The 19134-nt window shown below is 36.6% G+C and overlaps 2 protein-coding genes across 3 annotated transcripts; one reads left to right on the top strand and one right to left on the bottom strand.

Moving 5' to 3' along the window:
- Positions 1-5197: 5197 nt before the first annotated feature.
- On the bottom strand, positions 5198-8631 carry sult5a1 (sulfotransferase family 5A, member 1). The gene is made up of 6 exons (XM_051379691.1): positions 8321-8631; positions 7854-8065; positions 7200-7326; positions 6970-7067; positions 6455-6635; positions 5198-5642 (listed from the first exon to the last, which is right to left on the bottom strand). Exons 1-6 carry the CDS (start codon positions 8457-8459, stop codon positions 5485-5487), a joined length of 915 nt encoding a protein of 304 aa, XP_051235651.1. The 5' UTR covers positions 8460-8631; the 3' UTR covers positions 5198-5484.
- A 1867-nt stretch (positions 8632-10498) lies between these two features.
- Positions 10499-19105, top strand: dpep1 (dipeptidase 1). 2 transcript variants are annotated; one of them, XM_051379690.1, is made up of 12 exons: positions 10499-10611; positions 11848-11965; positions 12729-12809; positions 13056-13182; positions 14453-14585; positions 14697-14847; positions 15564-15633; positions 16164-16340; positions 17929-18013; positions 18104-18179; positions 18282-18417; positions 18830-19105. In XM_051379690.1, the coding sequence occupies exons 3-12, from the start codon at positions 12763-12765 to the stop codon at positions 19007-19009; spliced, it is 1182 nt and encodes a 393-aa protein (XP_051235650.1). In that variant the 5' UTR covers positions 10499-10611; positions 11848-11965; positions 12729-12762; the 3' UTR covers positions 19010-19105. The 2 variants fall into 2 exon arrangements, with proteins under 2 accessions (XP_051235650.1, XP_051235649.1); XM_051379689.1 differs by lacking the exons at positions 10499-10611; positions 11848-11965 and having other exon boundaries at positions 12017-12809.
- The last annotated feature ends 29 nt before the right edge of the window (positions 19106-19134 follow it).

The following is a 19134-nucleotide window of genomic DNA, read 5'->3' as shown; positions in this document are numbered from 1 at the left end:
AAGTTTAGAGTGCACACAACCCTCTCCAACAGTACCTTCTCATGGATTGTTCCGTTACTATACCACAGCAGCAGAGAAAAGGTCAGCACGCTTTCAATAGCAGCTTTGTACAAATGCACCCTTCTTCCTTCTCCGAGGATGACAAGAGGATTGATTATGCAGCTTTTACAGAGCTGCCTTTTCTCAGATTAAACCATACGCTTGTAAGTCAGACATATGGCAGGTTTGTCCCTAAAATAAAAGATTTAAGGTCAACAAAATCTAAGGGTGCTTGTGCCCTTTAAATTATTGTCTCAGTATGGACTCAACACTTTATTTTTCTCTTATAATTATATTTCTAATGGGTCATTCTCTTTGGGCAATATTTTGAAATAGTCTTAAAGGAATATATGTCTACCCAAATGATGTCAGGTAATTTTCCCACGTTTAACAAAGCTCCCTCCAGAGCCACGTCACAGGCCGAGTAGTACCACCAATGATGAGTAAACTGACCTTTATGTGTCCAGTTGGTAGAGTCCACCTTTAGGATCCAAGTGAGCCTACGTAAAGGATGATACATCCAGACAGGTCAAGAAACCTTGACATTTTTAACACTGTGTGTCTTCCTAAATGCCTTCATCCTGCCAGAGATATGCGTGCTGGTTAAACAAGGCCACCTGGTGGCCAGAGGAGTCACATCATGTTGTTGCTTTATACATTATCAGACTTCCAGGTACTTTCTCATTCATGTGACCAACAATCAGTGGCTCTATGATAAACTGTAGCTGAACAGAACTACAAACAGTGAATATGAGATGAACAGGTGCAGAAGTAGAGATAGTTATTGTAGCTACGGCCCAGTGTTGGTTTGTGGTTGAGCTATGATTTATGTCTTCTGAAAGTCAAAGAAAGACTTGTGAACATGTTGTAAACATGTTGTAAAGAGTCTAGTATGCTGGCGGTTTCTCCCAATGATTTAGGAGGCAATGTTACAACTATATTTAAATTTGTCAGAGTGGGAGTACTTTTTATTTGTACCACGCTTATTGATTCATGATATTTCAACTTGAACCTAAGCAGAGGTTTAATTAGCCAGAATAGAAGTGTGGGGTTGTAGAATATTTATGAAGAATAACAATTTAAATCATATGGTCTCTTTCACATTAATGATAAAAAACATTAATAAAACTCACACTCTCAATATGTGGGCTAAATCACAACTGAAAATTCCTCCCTGCCCAAAACAGGCTAGCAACAGCAATAATAATAGTAATAATCATTCAAAAACAAAAAAAAGATTCCCAAATTAGAACCGAGTCTGTTGTTTAGTTTGAACCCTCGTGATCCGAGGCAATTAACACTGACACCGGCTTTGCCCTTCAACCTCCTTCCCCTCAGCAGAGTCTGAAGCTGTATATATGGAGAGGTGTGAAGAGGCTTCTCACATGGATGAAATGTGTGAGCGTGTGCACAACAAAGAGCTTGAATGATACAGTTGTATGTGTACGTATGCACGTGTGTGCCCGTGCATGGACTTTATTAGCAGCTGATAGAGCAGCACATCGGAGCCCTTGTCATCTTGATTATTCTCTACGCGTTTAACAAAAATCAAAAAGATTAGTGGCAGAAGGTGAAAGTAGAGAAAGCGACAAACCACGTTTATAAAAAAGTGGGAGCTGTGTATCATTAAATATAGAACAATAAAATGTTTAACCATTCTATAAGATCAAGTCTTGTTTCACAGACAAAGGACCAGTTTTCTTTACCTTCCTGTCATTTAACATGTCCTCCCTTTCTGAACAGCTGAATCCACTTTACAGAGAATAATTTAATTGAATAATGAATAATGATTCTTTCATGAAACAGGCTTTCACACCATGTTTTGAAAAGGAAAGAGACAGTCGTCTTCAAGGTTGCATGAGCTTTAGTTTGAATATCATTTCTTTCAAATTAGGCCGGAGCACTATTCAAACACACACACACACACACACACACACACACACACACACACACACGTGACAAGTCAATACAAAAACAGATCAGCATATACACAAGCTGTCACAAGCACACAGACACACACCTGTACAATCCAAACTAAGCTTGATGGCTGTTTATGTAAGGCACCATGGGTACCGACTGAACACTTTTGTTTCTCTGGAAGCAAACAAATACACACAGACTAGAGCTGCTGCTTAAATTAGATTAGTCAGATGATCTACACACAGCTGAATCAGGAGATAAAAGGTTATGACAATTTTTTTTTTTTTTTTTTTTTTTTTACAACTGTAGCCTTGATTATAAAAGGGACAAAAAGTCAAAAGCTTGGATGTACTTCAAGCATCTTTAAAACAACCTTCAGTATTTATCAAAGAAGAGCATGTTAGATTAATGAAATAGTTTCATAAAATCTGTTTTCTTTGGTTCTTGTCAATGTTACATTTTTTGTTGTGTACAAACTTAACTATGGCAAGAAAACTTTTTTTTCTTATTTACCTCTAGTGTCTGGCCATACAGAGGCTTCTGGTTTTACCGTAAAACTTCAATTAATAGCCTGGGCTTTTATTTGCATCAATCACTAAAGTCAACCTGCCTTTATTTGCAACAGGGCTCTATATGGGTATAAATGTCCTAACTTACTAAGCAAAGATGGGAAATACCATAAAATTGTTTATTTATACCAGTATGAATGTTGTATAAAAATAAGACTATAAAATAACATATGATTCATTTGATCATTTGATATTTTGGTGCTCATGATTTATTGATTGAGCAAATCTTTTAGTGGGTTTTAAGAGGTTTTATACATCTAAAGAATTTCTATAAAATCCAGACCAGGCTTCTAATGGAGACCTGCGTTTATTTGTCAAAATAAGTAGCGACACCAGGCTAATAAAAGGGACCTGTGTCTATCAGGGACCCTGCTTTTAATTGAAAAGTTTTACTGTATTTTTCCAGGTTCTCTCTCTCTCTCAAATGTGGACAAACTAATGCAAAAGTTTCTGCATGGCTAGAAACCACAAAAAGTAAAATAGAAAATGGTTTGATAATTTGAGTAACATGGCCCTTTAAACTCCTTCTTCAGTGCATAAAAGAGTACTTCGCCAATCTAACATTGCACTCATGATGGTTTAGTTAAAAGACAGGGATAAAAATTGATACAGCTTCTTTTTTTAATGCCACGCATTCTTCTTGCTTGTCAAAACATGGCAGCTACATTTCCATAATGCAACTCAGCTGCCTTCTCTAATTGTTACTCTAGTCCAAAAAAAGGTTGAAACACAATGTATTCAATTAGTTTCCAATAAAGGGGGTACTACTATGGCAACATGACAGCCATCCTCACCCTCAAAGGAAACGTCTATTATTTAGCTGACTGGTTTAAAATGACTGTCTTTTATCAATTCATATTGTTTTGTAAGATTCACTGCAATTGCGTCTGTAAATGGAAACCATTAGGAAGAGAAGTGTAGACCACTAGTATCTCTTTTCCACCAATTTAGCTCTGGTTCTTGAACTTCTTCTGTACAGGATTCAACAACACTCAATAATCTTCTTATATTTCTAAGATTTTCTGAGGTGGTACGTGGTGAAAAAAGTTGGATAATCACAGATCTAGGCAACTGAACCCTTTTTAATTTAACCGTGGATCACACTGCTGGTTTTAGCTATAGTTGTTCAATTAATCTCCGGATTTCAACAACCAAACTGTCAACTGTGCTTCAAAATTTTATTGTGGTATTGATGTATAACAGTTTGGTTAAGCTGTTTATGTTAGTCAGATTGACAAGTCCATACTTGGTGAGATAGTGTCACGACAAAGGCTAAAGGTAGAATATGTTACAGTCTTTCAGTCACATATTACAAGAGGAGCATTTCCTCTATTTTGTTTCCCCTTTCAATTGATATTGTTAAACATAGCTGTGACACAATTCAGAGAGACAATAACTAATTTATGGTTACACCACAACATCTCACAAAATTGTATTTGTGCAACAGGATAGAATATAATTTATTGTACCACACAACAGGGGTCAAAAGCTCTTGAGTGAGTTTATTTCTCATCGTTTTTTGAGCTGGCATTGGATTGCACACCTACTGGCTTCAGTTTTTTGTCATCTCTGCACCTACATAATAAGGTTTACACAACTTTATTATACTTTGGTCTACATCTATAACACTGTGGAGGGCGCAGCTTCCTGTGATGCTCAGTCTCTGTAAAAGAATGTACATTTATTTTTCAAAAATGTCATCTTTCTTGTTTTATTATTCCTAACTTTTATTAAATGTATGGTTAAGATGTGTTATCAGCATTAACAATATGTTGTTGTTTTTGTTTTTGCTTTGAACATTAACTTGACAATTTGATAATAGTGTGCTTCTACTCCAAACTATTCAGTCTGGTTGAGGGTTAGATGAGAAGCTAACCCATCTCCTGATTGTAGCTTCATATTTACCGTACAAACATAAGAGTGGTATTGATCTTCACATTTAAATCTTGGCAAGAAAGTAAATTAGCGTATTTTTATATAGTTTAGCATAAATTAGAGGTTAGAAGCAAAGGATGGAGGAAAACACAAATTATTAGACAAAATAAAGAAAATGTTGAATAACAGTGTTTTTTACACCCAGCCATACCGACATACAAGTGATCTTAGATAGTAGGGTGTTCCAACTGTTTTGACCGTCTTTGTGGTTGGATATGAGCTATATCATACAACATGAATGTGGCCCATAAATCAGATGTCAGCTATGAGCCACTGTGGATTAATGCTCATATCAACCAGACTAGTGCCTTCCCACCAGTTATCAGAGTCCATCCGTGCAGTCACAGAGCACAGTGTGTACTGTACCCTCTGTACCGTATGTTTGCTCTCCACACACACACACACACACACACACACACACACACACACACACACACACACACACACACACACACACACACACACACGCTCAATAGGATTCAATCAAAGCACTCCAGTGCATTAAAACTGGAGGGGGAACAACACCTTTCTTTGGGTGTGTGAAGTGACAGGACGCTTAAGGACGACTCAGTCCTGTGGACAAGGAGCTTTATATTAAAACCTTTGACCTGTCCTTCCCCCTCTGCTTATTGTTGTGTCGCTTACATAACTGTCAATTTCTTTGCTTGTACTGCACATTAGCAACCTTAAGTGCCACTTGTATGTACCAAAAAACACATAATTTGCACCATGCATTCAAGAGGATTCAGTTAATCTGATTTTTATTCATACAGTTGTCGCATCAAAACTGTGAATACATCACCACAAGCGGCACATCACACACATTTATGAAAGCAAGAGCAATGGATATAAGAGGCATTGGCTACTAAACATTGCATGTCAGAAAATGTCCTGTGAACATTATTTTTAATTTAGGACTGAATTTACTACATGTTAGTATGATTTTATACAGCTAAAATCATTTAAAGTACAGCTAAGAGAAAACCTTCCACTTGTGCAGTCTCGTACATGACTTCAAACTTCATTCGGCTTTGTTCACAGTTTGTGCGTGCATCTCCTCTTTGTCTGGCTCCTCCCACACAAACTCTAAAGTGCAGTCTTGCATCTTGGACTTGAAGACACTTTTGAAATATTGATTCTGTTCCTCTGTGAACATGTTTTTCCAATCTCCAATCTTGCCTTAATTGTAGGAAGGGAACAAGGATTGAAGCAAAAAGGATGATATTTAATTGAAGGCCAAGTGTAAACTACAGGTAAATGTACATACTGAATATAATCAAAGCACAAAAAAGCATTTTAGTTCTTCTCAACTGAACATGATTTTAAATATAGGACTGTTGACTCATTTGTTTACAGACTTTATAGATGAAAACAAAGCTTTAAAAGGAATACAGTAGTTTGGCATTTGGGAAATATGCTTACTTATGTCCCTGAAGGAAATAAATAAACATATTTCTCAAAATATCAAACAACATTTAATTTATTAATGTCTTTAAAAGGATCAGAAAGTGCTACTAACTTGTGTCAATGTCTAGTTGTAATGTTTTGTGCTTTAAAACAATAGTTCCTAATATTTTTGGTTTATGAAACCTTAAATTGGAACAATGTTTACTTGTGACCTTTTTTTTTACGGGTTATGGCTTTAATGTGGACATGAATTGTGAGAAGTTCAAGCAAACCAAAGATATTTTTCTCTCTGATCTCAGATAGTTTCATCCGAAGGATTTTAGAGGTCTGAAGAGATTAAAGTATCCATATTTCAAAGGTAAAAGTAGAGAAGAAAATCTGTGCAACAGAATCCTTTTAAAATTTCTTTAATAACTTTTTGACCCCTCAGATTATTCTTGGGGCCTCTTTGTTATTTTACCGTATTATTTTGCAGTAAAATCACTTTTGTTTGGTTGTTTTTTTAACATTTGGATCACATATTGGGAGGGATAGGACACAATCAATCAATTGCTTTATCTGTTTATAACAGAACAGAGCCCCACCTTTTCTCATGAAGGAGCCTTTGCTATGGTCTATTATCTCTTCATCAATCAGGGTGTAGTTGACCATTTTGTTGTTTTTCATGCTGCTGAAGCTACAGTGTTTCACACAGTTGTTGACCTCATCCTCCACCAGGTTGCTTTGTAGGAAAGAGCTTACCCTCTTTATCGTGCCATATAGGTCCTGACAGCCGGTAGAAGAAAATAATAATGATATAAAAATGTTATATGTTATAATATTAGGAAGAATTTGGTTGCGAGCAGTGTGCAATGGCTTCTGTAAAATGCTAAATAAAAAAACATATCCTCTGATGTAAGATTTGAGGTTACATATGCAAGCTTAGTTACAAGAAGTGACTGCAAAGTGACATTTAACAACAGGAACTTCTACTTAAAGACCTGTCTCAGCCATTGTGATTGGGGAACAAGATAAGTATCTTGTGAAAAATTGTGCGCTTAGCTGTCTATTTAAAAATGTACTTTTAGTATGACGAGAATTAATTAATCGATTCCTTTACCAGCGACATCTCTTCATAGGTGATGTGAAGCAGATTGTTCATTGTTGCTGTGTGACTGGTCCAGTCTTTAACATGGTCAAACCAGGACCCATAGGACACTAAAACAAATACATGTGACAAAATACTGAACATTTTATAAAATTATAGTTTGGGGTGCAGAGCTGAAGTAAGTGCATCCTCACATGCAAACACAACTATAAAACATATTTTTTGTCCCAACGTCAACTCACGTGTGCCCTCCAGGAATCGATTGAAAAATTCTGAAAATGTGCCAGCCTCGGGGAGGAAGTTTGCCATTTTGTGGAAGTGGTAAAAGGACACCACTACATCTTTAGGGTTTCTGCTCACATAGATGACCTGCGAGAGGACACAGAGTAAGAGGGTCATGTTTGTATTGTGTTGTTGTTTTTAAGGTTTTTATATAGTTTAAGTTTCAGTTTTAGTTTATTATAATATGGGGTTATTTTTCAGGGCACAGATTCAGGACGTTCATAATGGGTATAGGTATTACAACACAATGACTCAATGTCATGTTGACAGCCGAGTCTCAATATGCACCAATGCCTCTTCATGCTTGTTGTGTTAACAAATTTGATCAAAATGACAAAGACTAAAATTAAAGAAATTTCTGTATATTTATTATATTTTAGTTAGTTTTGTAAGTACATAATATTGTGATTTTAAGTTTCTAAAGTCTAGTTTTTATTTTTATTTTAGTTAACTTAAATGTTTTTTCACCCCTAGTTTTAGTTTGAATTTAGTTTAAGTTAACTATAACAACCAATTAACTAACTGGCAATACTATGTATTGACCTGACCGATATATTGGACTATCAGCTAATGGCTCTGTGGTCTATGCGGTCACTCAAACATGTAAATTTGACCTTGGCTTTGGAGCCCTGGAGGGCAGGGCCCAGCAGGTGGTGAGGCAGGTGTGTGGTGATAACTCGAGATGTGATCGATGAGGCCTCCAGTAGCACAGAAAAATAATATTGCTCCAGCCAGGGAGCCCGAGTCCAGTTTGGGACAGTCTGGGACAAGTTTGGGTTCCCTTTGCTGGATATGAGAGTCACAATTTGCTGCATCCATGTGGTGCCTGTGAGGAGAAAACAGACACCAAATGACATCTGTAAACTGACTTTTCATTAAATCCAATCATAAAAACAACAAAAAATATGCTTTTAAAAAAAAAAACACACTGCAAAATAATCATATAAATGTCAGCCACAGTATTATTTAAACAAACTGCAGCAACGTGTCAGCAATGAGTTACTCAGTATGCCTGTGTGGTAAGTTGCATTACGCTTAAGAACACTACATGTATCCTGATCAGGTTGTCCTCTCTTCTTACCTGACTTTGGATAGGAGGCAATGAGGATATCCGTGTCCTTAAATGGAAATTTCTGAGCAAGTTGCAAAGACTCCTGTGTGTGCAGATGTCCAGGAAAAGAAATACCATGAAACACCTCTATGACATCCAACCTGGCCATATCCGACAATGATATATGTATTTGCTGGTCTCTGGTCTGTCTCTCTTTTTTTATTTGCCTCGTGAATAATTTTCCTTTCTGTAGCTCTACTTGTCCCTGTCTGTCTCCTTGTTGCGTCACGTCACTCTCTGTGTGAGAGAGATGAACAGACACACTTAATGCATAAAAGAGGAAATGGAAACCTCTCTCCTAAATTTGGTTTGAGTGGGTGTTTCTATAGTAGCTGTTTAGACATGATGTCAGTGAGTCAAGGAAAGGAAATAACAGATCATTTAGCAACAGAAGGGTGAAATCTGTCTGTTGTTAAAAGGGCCAGATGGGGAAAGACAAATTGCAGTATAGTTAGCAAAAGTGGGAAGTCCCAGGTATCTTTACTTTACTTGAGTATTTATTTTTCAGAATATATATATTTTTTTACTTTTACTCATTACATTTTTAGAAACATATCTGTACTTACTACTTTCAAAACAGGCAGATCAATTATTATATAATCTTTTGCATCATTGCATGCCTTGGCAACCTAAAAAATGGTACATATCATGCATGATGTAACATGACAAAAAAAAAGAACAATGACAAAGATGAAGGAGTAGAGAGAGACAGAGACATTTGAAGTTTCAGTTCTCCTTTACAAAAAACTTGAAAGAGAGTACTTTACTTTTATACTTTGAGTACATTTCAGAGCCTGCACTTTTTCACCTTTACTTCAGTAAAGAAGTTGAATTAGTACTTCTACTTTTACTGGGGTCTTTTTTTACACCAGTATCTATACTTCTACTTGAGTAAAGAATGTGTGTACATTTGCCACCTCTGGTATCTGGTTACAATATACAAAGACTAAATGCCTAATTTACAAAAGGCATCTTTGTTTAATGTCAGCTCTTATATTTTGTCCAGCTTGGGACCAAGTAATCTGTCTCCACCCTCACCTGGTTTCTTTCAGTGTAAGGAAGTTAGCTGGCCTTTTTCATACTGTCATCTGTTTTTAATAGTTTTGTCTGACTCGTTTTTTTATCTGTAACATGCTGCTGTCTTCTCGCCTACAAAAGAGGTCTCTCAGCTAAATAGGACTTGCATGTTTAAATAAAGTATAAAGCTGCACTAATCAGTGTTTTTACATTTACAATAAATCAGATGTCTACTGCTACTTAATTAAAGAAAGATGTTGACCTGTCAGAAGACAGTCATCAGGAGCTGTGTCCAACAGGTACAAACACAAACTACAAGTAAATAAAACACAATTTAATCAACCGTAAAAGCCTTAATAATTTAAGATGAGAGTATGCAGATGCTTTAATTATAACAAACTGCCAAATAAATATAAAAGTAGAACAAAAAAAGTAAAGACTGTGACAAAAAATAACATATGACAACGTAAATGTGTAGTTTTAAAGAAGATTTAAAAGATGACACTGATTTGAAGATTTAGCCCACCACCTCATGAGGTAAACACAAGAAGGAAACTCATTCATTATGTTAAGTTTATTAAACAAGTCTGGGTCTGCTATACTGTATTTATAAATATTTTATCTGTTGCGAAGGAGGGTTCTGAGGGGGAGTTGATGTAAAAAAAAAAGACCACTTTATAATATTTTATCTCTGGTTTTGTATATGCTGTACATTACCGTTCTTCAGGCGACATCACACCATGCAGTGCCACAACCTGCTCAAGCTTGAACAAACAAGAGGAAAAGTAGTTTTATTTTACGTAAGCATAAAAGGAAATTAAGTAAAGACAAACTAACATACAACGGCGGAGGCCGAGGTTGAAGGTTATCTGGGCTGAGCTGGATGATACATGTTCCATGATGCTATCTACAAACCTTTCAATCTGTAAGAACAGAAAATTCCAGCACATTCAATTATTTTTTTTAAATGTACACTATTGGTTTCTAACGGTAACTGTGTTTATAGAAATGCTCTGCACAGGAATGTGTATAATTAGACCAGCTGGGATTTCTTCTCTGTGTGGGTGGATGTTTGCCCAAAAAATAAATTTTTAACCAACTTTAACCTTTAACACATTTAACATGTGACATAAAGAATGCATCTTTCCACTGTGAGCATTATTTTTCACAACAGTGGTTGATGAATGTGTCGGCCAAATCATCGCCCGTCTTCATGTCCGTGTTAAACATGACATACATGCAAGGTATGTGTTAACCCTTTTGATTATGGTAAGAAACATGCATTTTAGTGGACTCTAATGGAGAAGGATGGATGTGATGCATACTTTTTCTGTAAATCATAGTTGGTTGAGGCTCTTAGTCAAAAGACTGTGGTCAGTTAAAAGAAAAACTACTTTTTTCTGAAATACACAAGTGTACATTGTTCAAATTCAAGGCACACAATCTATTAATCTATTTTATTATCTCTATATGTATTTAAAGAAACATGTCATACAAATGGAACCCACCCTGTGACTGAAAATCAGACTCATATCACTCATCAATAACTGTCAACCATACTGTCTGAAATGTGGTGGAATCTATAAATTAAAGACTGTAAAACACTGCAACACAAAATATGAACACTGAATATTTCCTTTTTACTCTTTGACCCCGTACAGTGGGAGTCATATACTGTAGATCATCATCTTTATTGACTAATTGGAAAAGCAGCCTTGGAGATAAGAAGATGGAGTTAATGGGGGCTATAAATCAGTTTTTCATAAGGGAAGCCTCACAGACGGGAATCTCATCTACTGTATTATTCCTATATGTTGTAGTGAAGATAAATCCTGGTCCTACTATCAGCTGCTACAAATTACCACAGCAACTCATCAAGTGACAATATTGTCCCTCATTTGTTAAATCCTAATATGAAATTAATACTTTGAGGTTGCATTAATCACTATCAGCCTCTGGTTGTTATCTTGTTTCCCCTTATTACTTTAACGACTATTATTATGGAAAACAGGAAAAGGAAAAAAGGTAGTTTACTAACACTACAAAATCCTACAAAATAATATACACAAAAATAAAAAAAAGACCTGAAATCATTAGTTAATTGAGTTGATTTACAGAAAATTAAACAACTTTGATTTATCATTTAATTGGGTTTTTAAGCAAAGATGTTCCAGCTTCTCAATTTAGTGGTCTTTGTCTTTTTTAATAGTATACTGAATATTCTGACAACAAAAAATTCAAACATGTCACTTATAAAAAGTAATTTTTTCTATCTAACAATTGATTTAGAAAATAATCTACACATTAATTTCTATTAATCATTAGTTGTAGCCCTAAAAGTAGAATAACGTTATCCTTGTGTTTATTACACATTCTGCATCAAACCCATTTGTAAATCACAATTTATTTTGTGAGGGCCATGCAAATAATAATGACATAACTTCTGATTCCTCATATTAAATTTACCATATTACCTCCAGATCTACTTTGAAGTAAGACTGAGAGCTGATTTGTGTGTCTGAAGTTCACGAGGGCTCAAAGGTTTTTACTTCAGTGATGGTGTGGCTCCCGGACAAACATCAACTCCAGCGATGAACAGTATGTTGCTGCAGAATTACTCTACTGAACTGTAATTTTACTGTAAATTATCTATAAAATTACTGTAGTGTAGTAGAACGTTGATGAAAATTTCAAAAGGCAATTACTCGAAAGTACTCCAACTCTAAATGTAGTCTAACTTTGTATAAAATTCAGAATCATTTTTCTTCACAATCAAGATGGTTGAAGCACTGATTAAAGCCAGACTGCTGTGCTGATTCTGCGTAACAGTTTTGAGTTTTCCAAGGCCATGGGAATGATGTCATGTTAAATAAAGAGATATTATTGTCCTAACAATATGTAGTGAACTTTAGAAAAGCACTCAAAAGGAATATTATTCATTAACTAACGTGTTAGTTAATGATTCTAGAGAGTGTAAGAATGTTTGAGCTACTGTGCTGTATTTATGACTGGTGACGCTGTAATGAGAAACAGACTCAAGCGAGAGGAGGAGCAATGAACTGTGTTGATGTTCAAAGACATCATCGAATGGAAACAGACAGAAAACTCGAGTGAGAATCTGAAAGAAAAAGCTTTTTTAGATTGCTGATTGGCTAACCAGAAAGAAATCTGTTCCAGCGGCAGTAGGTAGAATCAGGATTACTAAGAAGTTAAAGAAAGGTCAAGAAGAGAGATTAGGGTAACAAGGGAGAAAGCTTAGTGACGCAAAGAAAAAGAAGAGCAGAGTATTTAAAAGTGTGTAAAAATTTTAAGAAATGCTATCTAAGTTTATCTTAGCTTTATATTTGGCGCTGGGGCTCAGTTCTTGTGCTGCCAGCTTAGCTGAGGATCAACACATGACCAGAGCTCTGCAGCTGATGTCTGAGACTCCGCTCATTGATGGGTAAGGGATAACATTTTTTGTAAGTAAAATCTGCTTTTCATGACTGTTTTAATTATATTATCTGCTGTTTATCTGCTGTTGGCCCGCAGCAACAGCAGTATATATTATACATTCTGTAGTAAAAGTTTACTTCTGGAAGCAATTTCTAGTGCTGATCTCGCCAAACTTCCCTGCTGTAAAATCCCACTTTATGGAGCTTTAGACATGTTCTATGAGTGTGTGACCTTTTATTTTGCAAACTTTCAGCCATAATGACCTGCCTTGGCAACTTCGAAAGCAATTCAACAATGAGCTCAATAAAGTGGATCTTAATACGCTTGAAACGACACACACCAACATCCCTAAGATCAAGGAGGGACGCCTGGGAGCACAGGTACATACTGAACAAAATGTACTGGGTACTGAAATCTAACTATCCTTACAAGGTTAAGGGGGTTCTTTATCTGCTGAGCCCCATGTCCTGTCTTCAAAAGAGATCATATTAAATACATAAATCAGGTCATGTCATTCAGAGGTGTAAGGCATATCTCTCAAAACATCACATCTATTGATATATTTCAACCACTTCATAAGCACCTGTGCCTTGCCAGTAACCGCCTCCTCATTAAGACGCTGTGTAGTTGCACTGAGCAGTTCCAAGGTACCCCAAAAAAGGGGTGACAAAAAGTGTAGTAAAAAGGTTTCACATTAACACCTGTTTGTTCTCCATGTAATTAAACAAAATTAGATGAAAATTTAAGCTAGTGAAGATTAATTTGTACGCAGATGACACAGTTATCTATATAGTCAACCCAAGCTTCAATTTAGATTTACTAGTCTCCCAACCCTAAGCATGTAAACCCAAATTAAGTTTTTTATCTTTAATCTAGGAGATACTTTTCTTATGCAGCAAAAATCTAAATTTGGCATTGGTGGAATGTAAATAAATACATGTACTTAAGTAAACACTTAAGTAACCTTTTAGAGGGAAATATGTAATAAATACTTCTTACTACACGTACATTTATTTGATAGCTATAGTAGTTTTAAAATTAAACAAAACAAAATACACAATCATATGGACCCCTAACTGAAATCTTAAACAGGATTTTCTTAGATTTAGGATTTGATTCTATTATATATTATAACTGCATGGACCTCACTGATAATACAGAGAAAAAAACATTTGTTCAGTGTTAGTCTTGATAAACTTCCTGCCTACCTCTGTAAAATGTCTTATCAATTTTTAACACAATACTGTAGATCATTCAGGTGGAAAATCTTTTTATGACCTTGACAAAACTAACTTTTTGTATTATGCAAGCTGGAGTAAAGAACATCAAGCACTTTAAAAAATCTTTATACTGGATGTAATTGTAATTGTAATAGGCAAGACGTGTCGTCTCTCAGGTCTTATTTAATGTGGTATGTATTGTTGAGAAGTGACTGTTTTTAACAATTTGAACTACTTTAATGCAGCCATTTTCCATGAGTCCCTAAAAGAGATACTGTTTCTCACACTGGGTGATATTAACAAAGTATTCATAAAATCAACCAGTAAAAAGGGAATATGGTTCTAATTAGGAAAATAAGAGCTCTATAAACATTCCTTGGATACACAGTGGAGCTGGTAATTCATACATTATGCTCTGTTCCTCTTTCAGTTCTGGTCAGCCTATGTTCCCTGTGAAACTCAGTACAAAGATGCTGTCCGACAAACACTGGAGCAGATAGATGTGGTTCACAGGATGTGTCAGAAATACCCAGAAACCTTTATGTTTGCCACCAGTAGCCAAGGTGAGTGTGCTAGTAATTTCAGAGACATTTTAGTATCAACTCTACTTTGCTCATACCTGTCTCTGCTTCCATACTGAATCACCCATCATCCCTCATGTCTGCACTGCACAGACATCATGGAGGCCTTCAGAATGAACAAGACAGCCAGTCTGATCGGGGTGGAAGGGGGTCACTCACTTGACAGCAGTCTGGGCACGCTGCGCACCATGTACCATTTGGGGGTCCGCTACCTCACACTCACACACTCCTGCAACACACCCTGGTAAGAGCCAGCAGTGTAGCAGATCTATGCCATCAAACACACAAAGAGAAATACACACATGTAAACAACACGCAACAGTCATACAAGTGTGTGTAAGCGTGTGTTTCTGAGCTAGTGGTGGAGGAAGTATCAAGATCCTCTACTACTATCACCACACTGTAAAATATAGAAGTAAAAGTCCTGCATTGAAAGTTTGCCTAAGTAAAAGTCTAGGTAGTTAACCTAAAGTTAGTAAAAATAAAAGTACAAATACAGAAAAAGGGCTGTGACTGTTATGTCATTAGATCATTAATGTGTAAACAGCATTTTATTGTAGTAGTTGGTTGTGCTGTGGGGAGTACGGGGGATTCCTCCTGGCAGCAGTATCATATTCTCTGGAAGAGCCTGTTTGGTACTGCAGAGCTCATCCTGATCACTGATATACAGCTGAGGAAGTTTACTGTAACTGTAGGTGGCGGAGATGAAACCTTAAAAGGGAATTAAAAAATGTCTCCACCACCTATTGTTTACTTCTGTGGTCTGTCTGAGTTCAGAGTATGTACCTAATGTATATTTGTAATATTATTGCATAGTACAGTGCTGTATGTGGCCTTTTGTGGCCTATCACAATATTTACTTGGGAATAAAGTATTCAAGAGAATCTAGAAATATGATCCCTGGTTATTCTTCCAGTGGTCTGTTCAGCTACAGGAAACTGTTGCTTTTTTTCTTGTCAGGGCGGATAACTGGCTTGTCGACACTGGATCAGAGCCATCTCAACATAATGGCCTGTCTCCATTTGGCAAGGTCAGTGTTCTCACAAGGTTGGGTATATTATCCTTTATAATCCGTAATAAGTTACAGATTAGTGTCTTAAATGTATACTTTTGTCCTGGTTTACTCGCTATGTGTTCATTCGACTTCACTTTATTACAGGCATGACCAAACATTACTTCAAGGTGTGTAAAAATGAAAATGTCTCACAATTGAAATGATGCCCTTTTCTGGTACAAATGTATTTTAACAATCAAAATATTGACATAGTTTTCCTAAAGTATGAATATTAGAAAGTGACGTAAGAAACACCTATGATGTAAATACAATTGACAATGTAATATTTTCTTTTTTATACTGTGTGTTAAGTAAAGTGCGTATAAAAACTATTTAGTTCATGTTTTATAGTCTGATTGAATCAGACAGAAAACATACTCTTTAATGTCAAAATGCTTAAACAATACACTGTTATGACATGAAGAAGGACAGTGACAATAGAAATTAAATAATTTAAAGGTAAGCAATATATAGAATAAAACAATCACAGTGCTTCCCTACAACAGCAACTAATTGTGGAAATGAACCGTCTGGGGATGCTGATCGACTTGGCTCATGTGACTGTTAAAGTGATGAACCAGGTGCTGGACATGTCTAAAGCTCCAGTCATCTTCAGCCACTCCTCCGCCTACAGCATCTGTCCACACAAGAGGAACGTCCCAGATGATATTCTCAAGAGAGTGGTGAGTGTGTGTGTGTGTATGTGTGTATGTGTGAGATCCTTTACTTCAATAAAAGTACCAATACGTTAATGTAAAATTACAAATCCTGCTTACATAATTTTGCTTTAGTAAAAGTACAAAATTATCAACATCGAAATGTACTTAAGGTATCAAAAGAAAAATGGCCCCTGTGAGGGATGTATTATTATATATTACACAAGATATTGTTAAAACTACTGTCTAAGTAGCATTTCAGTGCTGTAGCCGGTTCAAGTTTATTCCAGTGGTTCCCAGCCTAGAGTTTGGGCCCCTCAACAGGTTGCAAGATGAATTTAAAGGTTTGTGAGATTATTAATGAGAGAGGAAAGAAGAAAAACAAAGTTCTGCTCCACAAATGTATTGTTTTTTAACTTCTTTTTTTGTGAAATATTAGTTAGTTTAGTAAGGTAAATGTCTCTTTGGTGGAACTGCTAACAACTCATTGACATCTGAAACAAATAGACATTGCTTTGTTGGGAATGTTGGGGAAAATTTGTGTAATTTACAATATGTTACATACAAAAAGTATAATATTTCCCTCTGAAATATAGTGGAGTAACGTGGAAAGTAGAAGAATAAAGTGACAATCGATGGCCTGACTGCAGTAAAATGACCATCCTACTGAAGCTGACTTTGATAACACATCCAGCCTTTACTGCTTGTTATCTCAGAGAACACACCCCTTTAAATGGTCTTTTTTATCACGCCATAGGGTAGAAAGTGGTAAATCAGGACCTTGTGTCCAGTTCATCTGATGAATGCATAATGGGAGTTTCCCAGTTACAGGCAATAAAACAGTAAAACAAAAGGGTTACTGCGCAGCACTGTAAAATAACAAACCGATAAAAAAGCAACTCAGTTATCCCTAGTAGATGGGCTCTCTAATAGTCTAGATAAGAGAACAGAGGTCATTACCCTTGTGTGCATCATTATTAGTGTGCGTTTGAATGCAACTCTTGGCCCAGGTCCTGTCTTTCCCTGTTCCTGGTAACTACAGAGTGCCTGCTGTCTAACAAAGGAGAAAAGACAAAGTGTCTTGTTCCATATGATATGCCTTAATATCTAAACAGCTCTTCATCCTTGAACCAGTACCTTTGGAAAAAAGGTTCTCCCAACGAGCATGTATAAATTGTACATCTTTTACATTGTTTTTATAATACTTCTCTATATGGGTTTATGCTACCCATACTAGTTTTATTGATTTATTTATTGTAAAGTTGTGGTTGCGCTCTGCATCCCTATGCACCATGTCATTTTAACTTGACATCTGTCACTCTAGCCTTCTGGACTGTCATCCAGGTATGCTGTGAACAGTATGCCTTTTTATCTGCCTGCGTCAAGTGTGATCCTGTGTGGGATATTGTATATGTACTTATATGTTTTGGAGCCCTTGTGTTGTATATGAATTTACATGTTCTGTGTCCTTTTCTTCTGACTTTGTTGATGTCTTGAGCACACTGAAGCAAATCCCTAGCAACTTGCACCGAGTTGTATGGCAACAAAGTATTGAATCCTGAATCCTGAAGTCAATAAGTGTTTCACAGTCATGTAACGTCCTGTCTGTCTCCAGAATGAAACGAGAGGAATCGTCATGGTGAACTTCTACAATGACTATGTGACCTGCAGCAAGACCGCTAAGCTCTCAGATGTTGCTGGTAAAAGACTGTTGTGACCTTGACTACCGCAGACTTGGTTAAATATTAACATTTGTAAATTTGTTCTCATGGTTACTGCTTTCTCCATAGATCACTTTGACCATATAAAGAAAGTGGCCGGGGTGGGCATTATTGGTTTTGGTGGAGATTATGACGGAGTTACAAGGTTAGTATAAAACATTCCAACGTTGATTTAAACATTAGCTTTTGGACAGTAAAAGACAAAACAAAACAAAAAACTGTTAATTGTGAGTAAAATCTCTCTCAGACTACCAGAGGGTCTGGAGGACGTGTCCAAGGTGCCCAAAGTGGTGGCTGAACTGCTGAAGAGAGGATGGACTGATGAGGAGGTCAAAGCTGCTCTGGGAAAGAACTTACTCCGTGTCCTAGGAGAGGCTGAGAAGGTGAGGAATAGACAATGTCAACCTTAAGCCCAGTGTGTGTTTCTGATATCACTTCCATGCAAAAACATCTGATATGCTTTAAAAATTGCATATCTGTGCAGCACTGCAAACTTTATTTCCGGACTTTGTCTTCAAAGGGGGAACTCCGCTGAGTTTATACACCCAGATCCGTTTACTAACTGAAGAAACTCCATTATTATTATTCCTTGTATACTTCCTATACAAAGTGACCACAGCAATGTAAAGTAGAAGCAAAATGTCATAAAGTAGATTAGTCAAAAGCAGTCAGATAAATTCTATATACAGAACAGCATTCAAATGATTGGAGTCATAAAAGTAAACATGTTCTTTGGCAGCTGTGTCACAATGCCTTTCTGTCTGCTGCCTGACAGTCTTTATCTTTGTGTGTCAGGTCCGTGACAGCCTGAATGGTACAAATCCAGATGATGTTCCTATTCCATATGAAGAGGTGAAGAATACGTGTAGGACGAGCTACGGTTACCCCAACGCTGGACCCGCACATTCACTCAGCACACTGGCCCTTCTGCTCACACTGGCTCTACAGGCTCTTATTGCATTAACACCTTCATAGGCCGCTTGCCAATGCAGCTGAGTGTATGTGCTTCAAGAGTTTGTCCATGAATTCAAATAAAATCTGAAAACCTCTGTTAATGGTTTTACTGTTTAACAGCTTGTTTCTTGTCTGATCTTCATGGG

Source organism: Dicentrarchus labrax, unplaced genomic scaffold (assembly GCF_905237075.1).
Source record: "Dicentrarchus labrax unplaced genomic scaffold, dlabrax2021, whole genome shotgun sequence".
NCBI classification, from domain to species: Eukaryota; Metazoa; Chordata; class Actinopteri; family Moronidae; genus Dicentrarchus; species Dicentrarchus labrax.
This window is presented reverse-complemented; position numbering and strand designations above follow the sequence as displayed.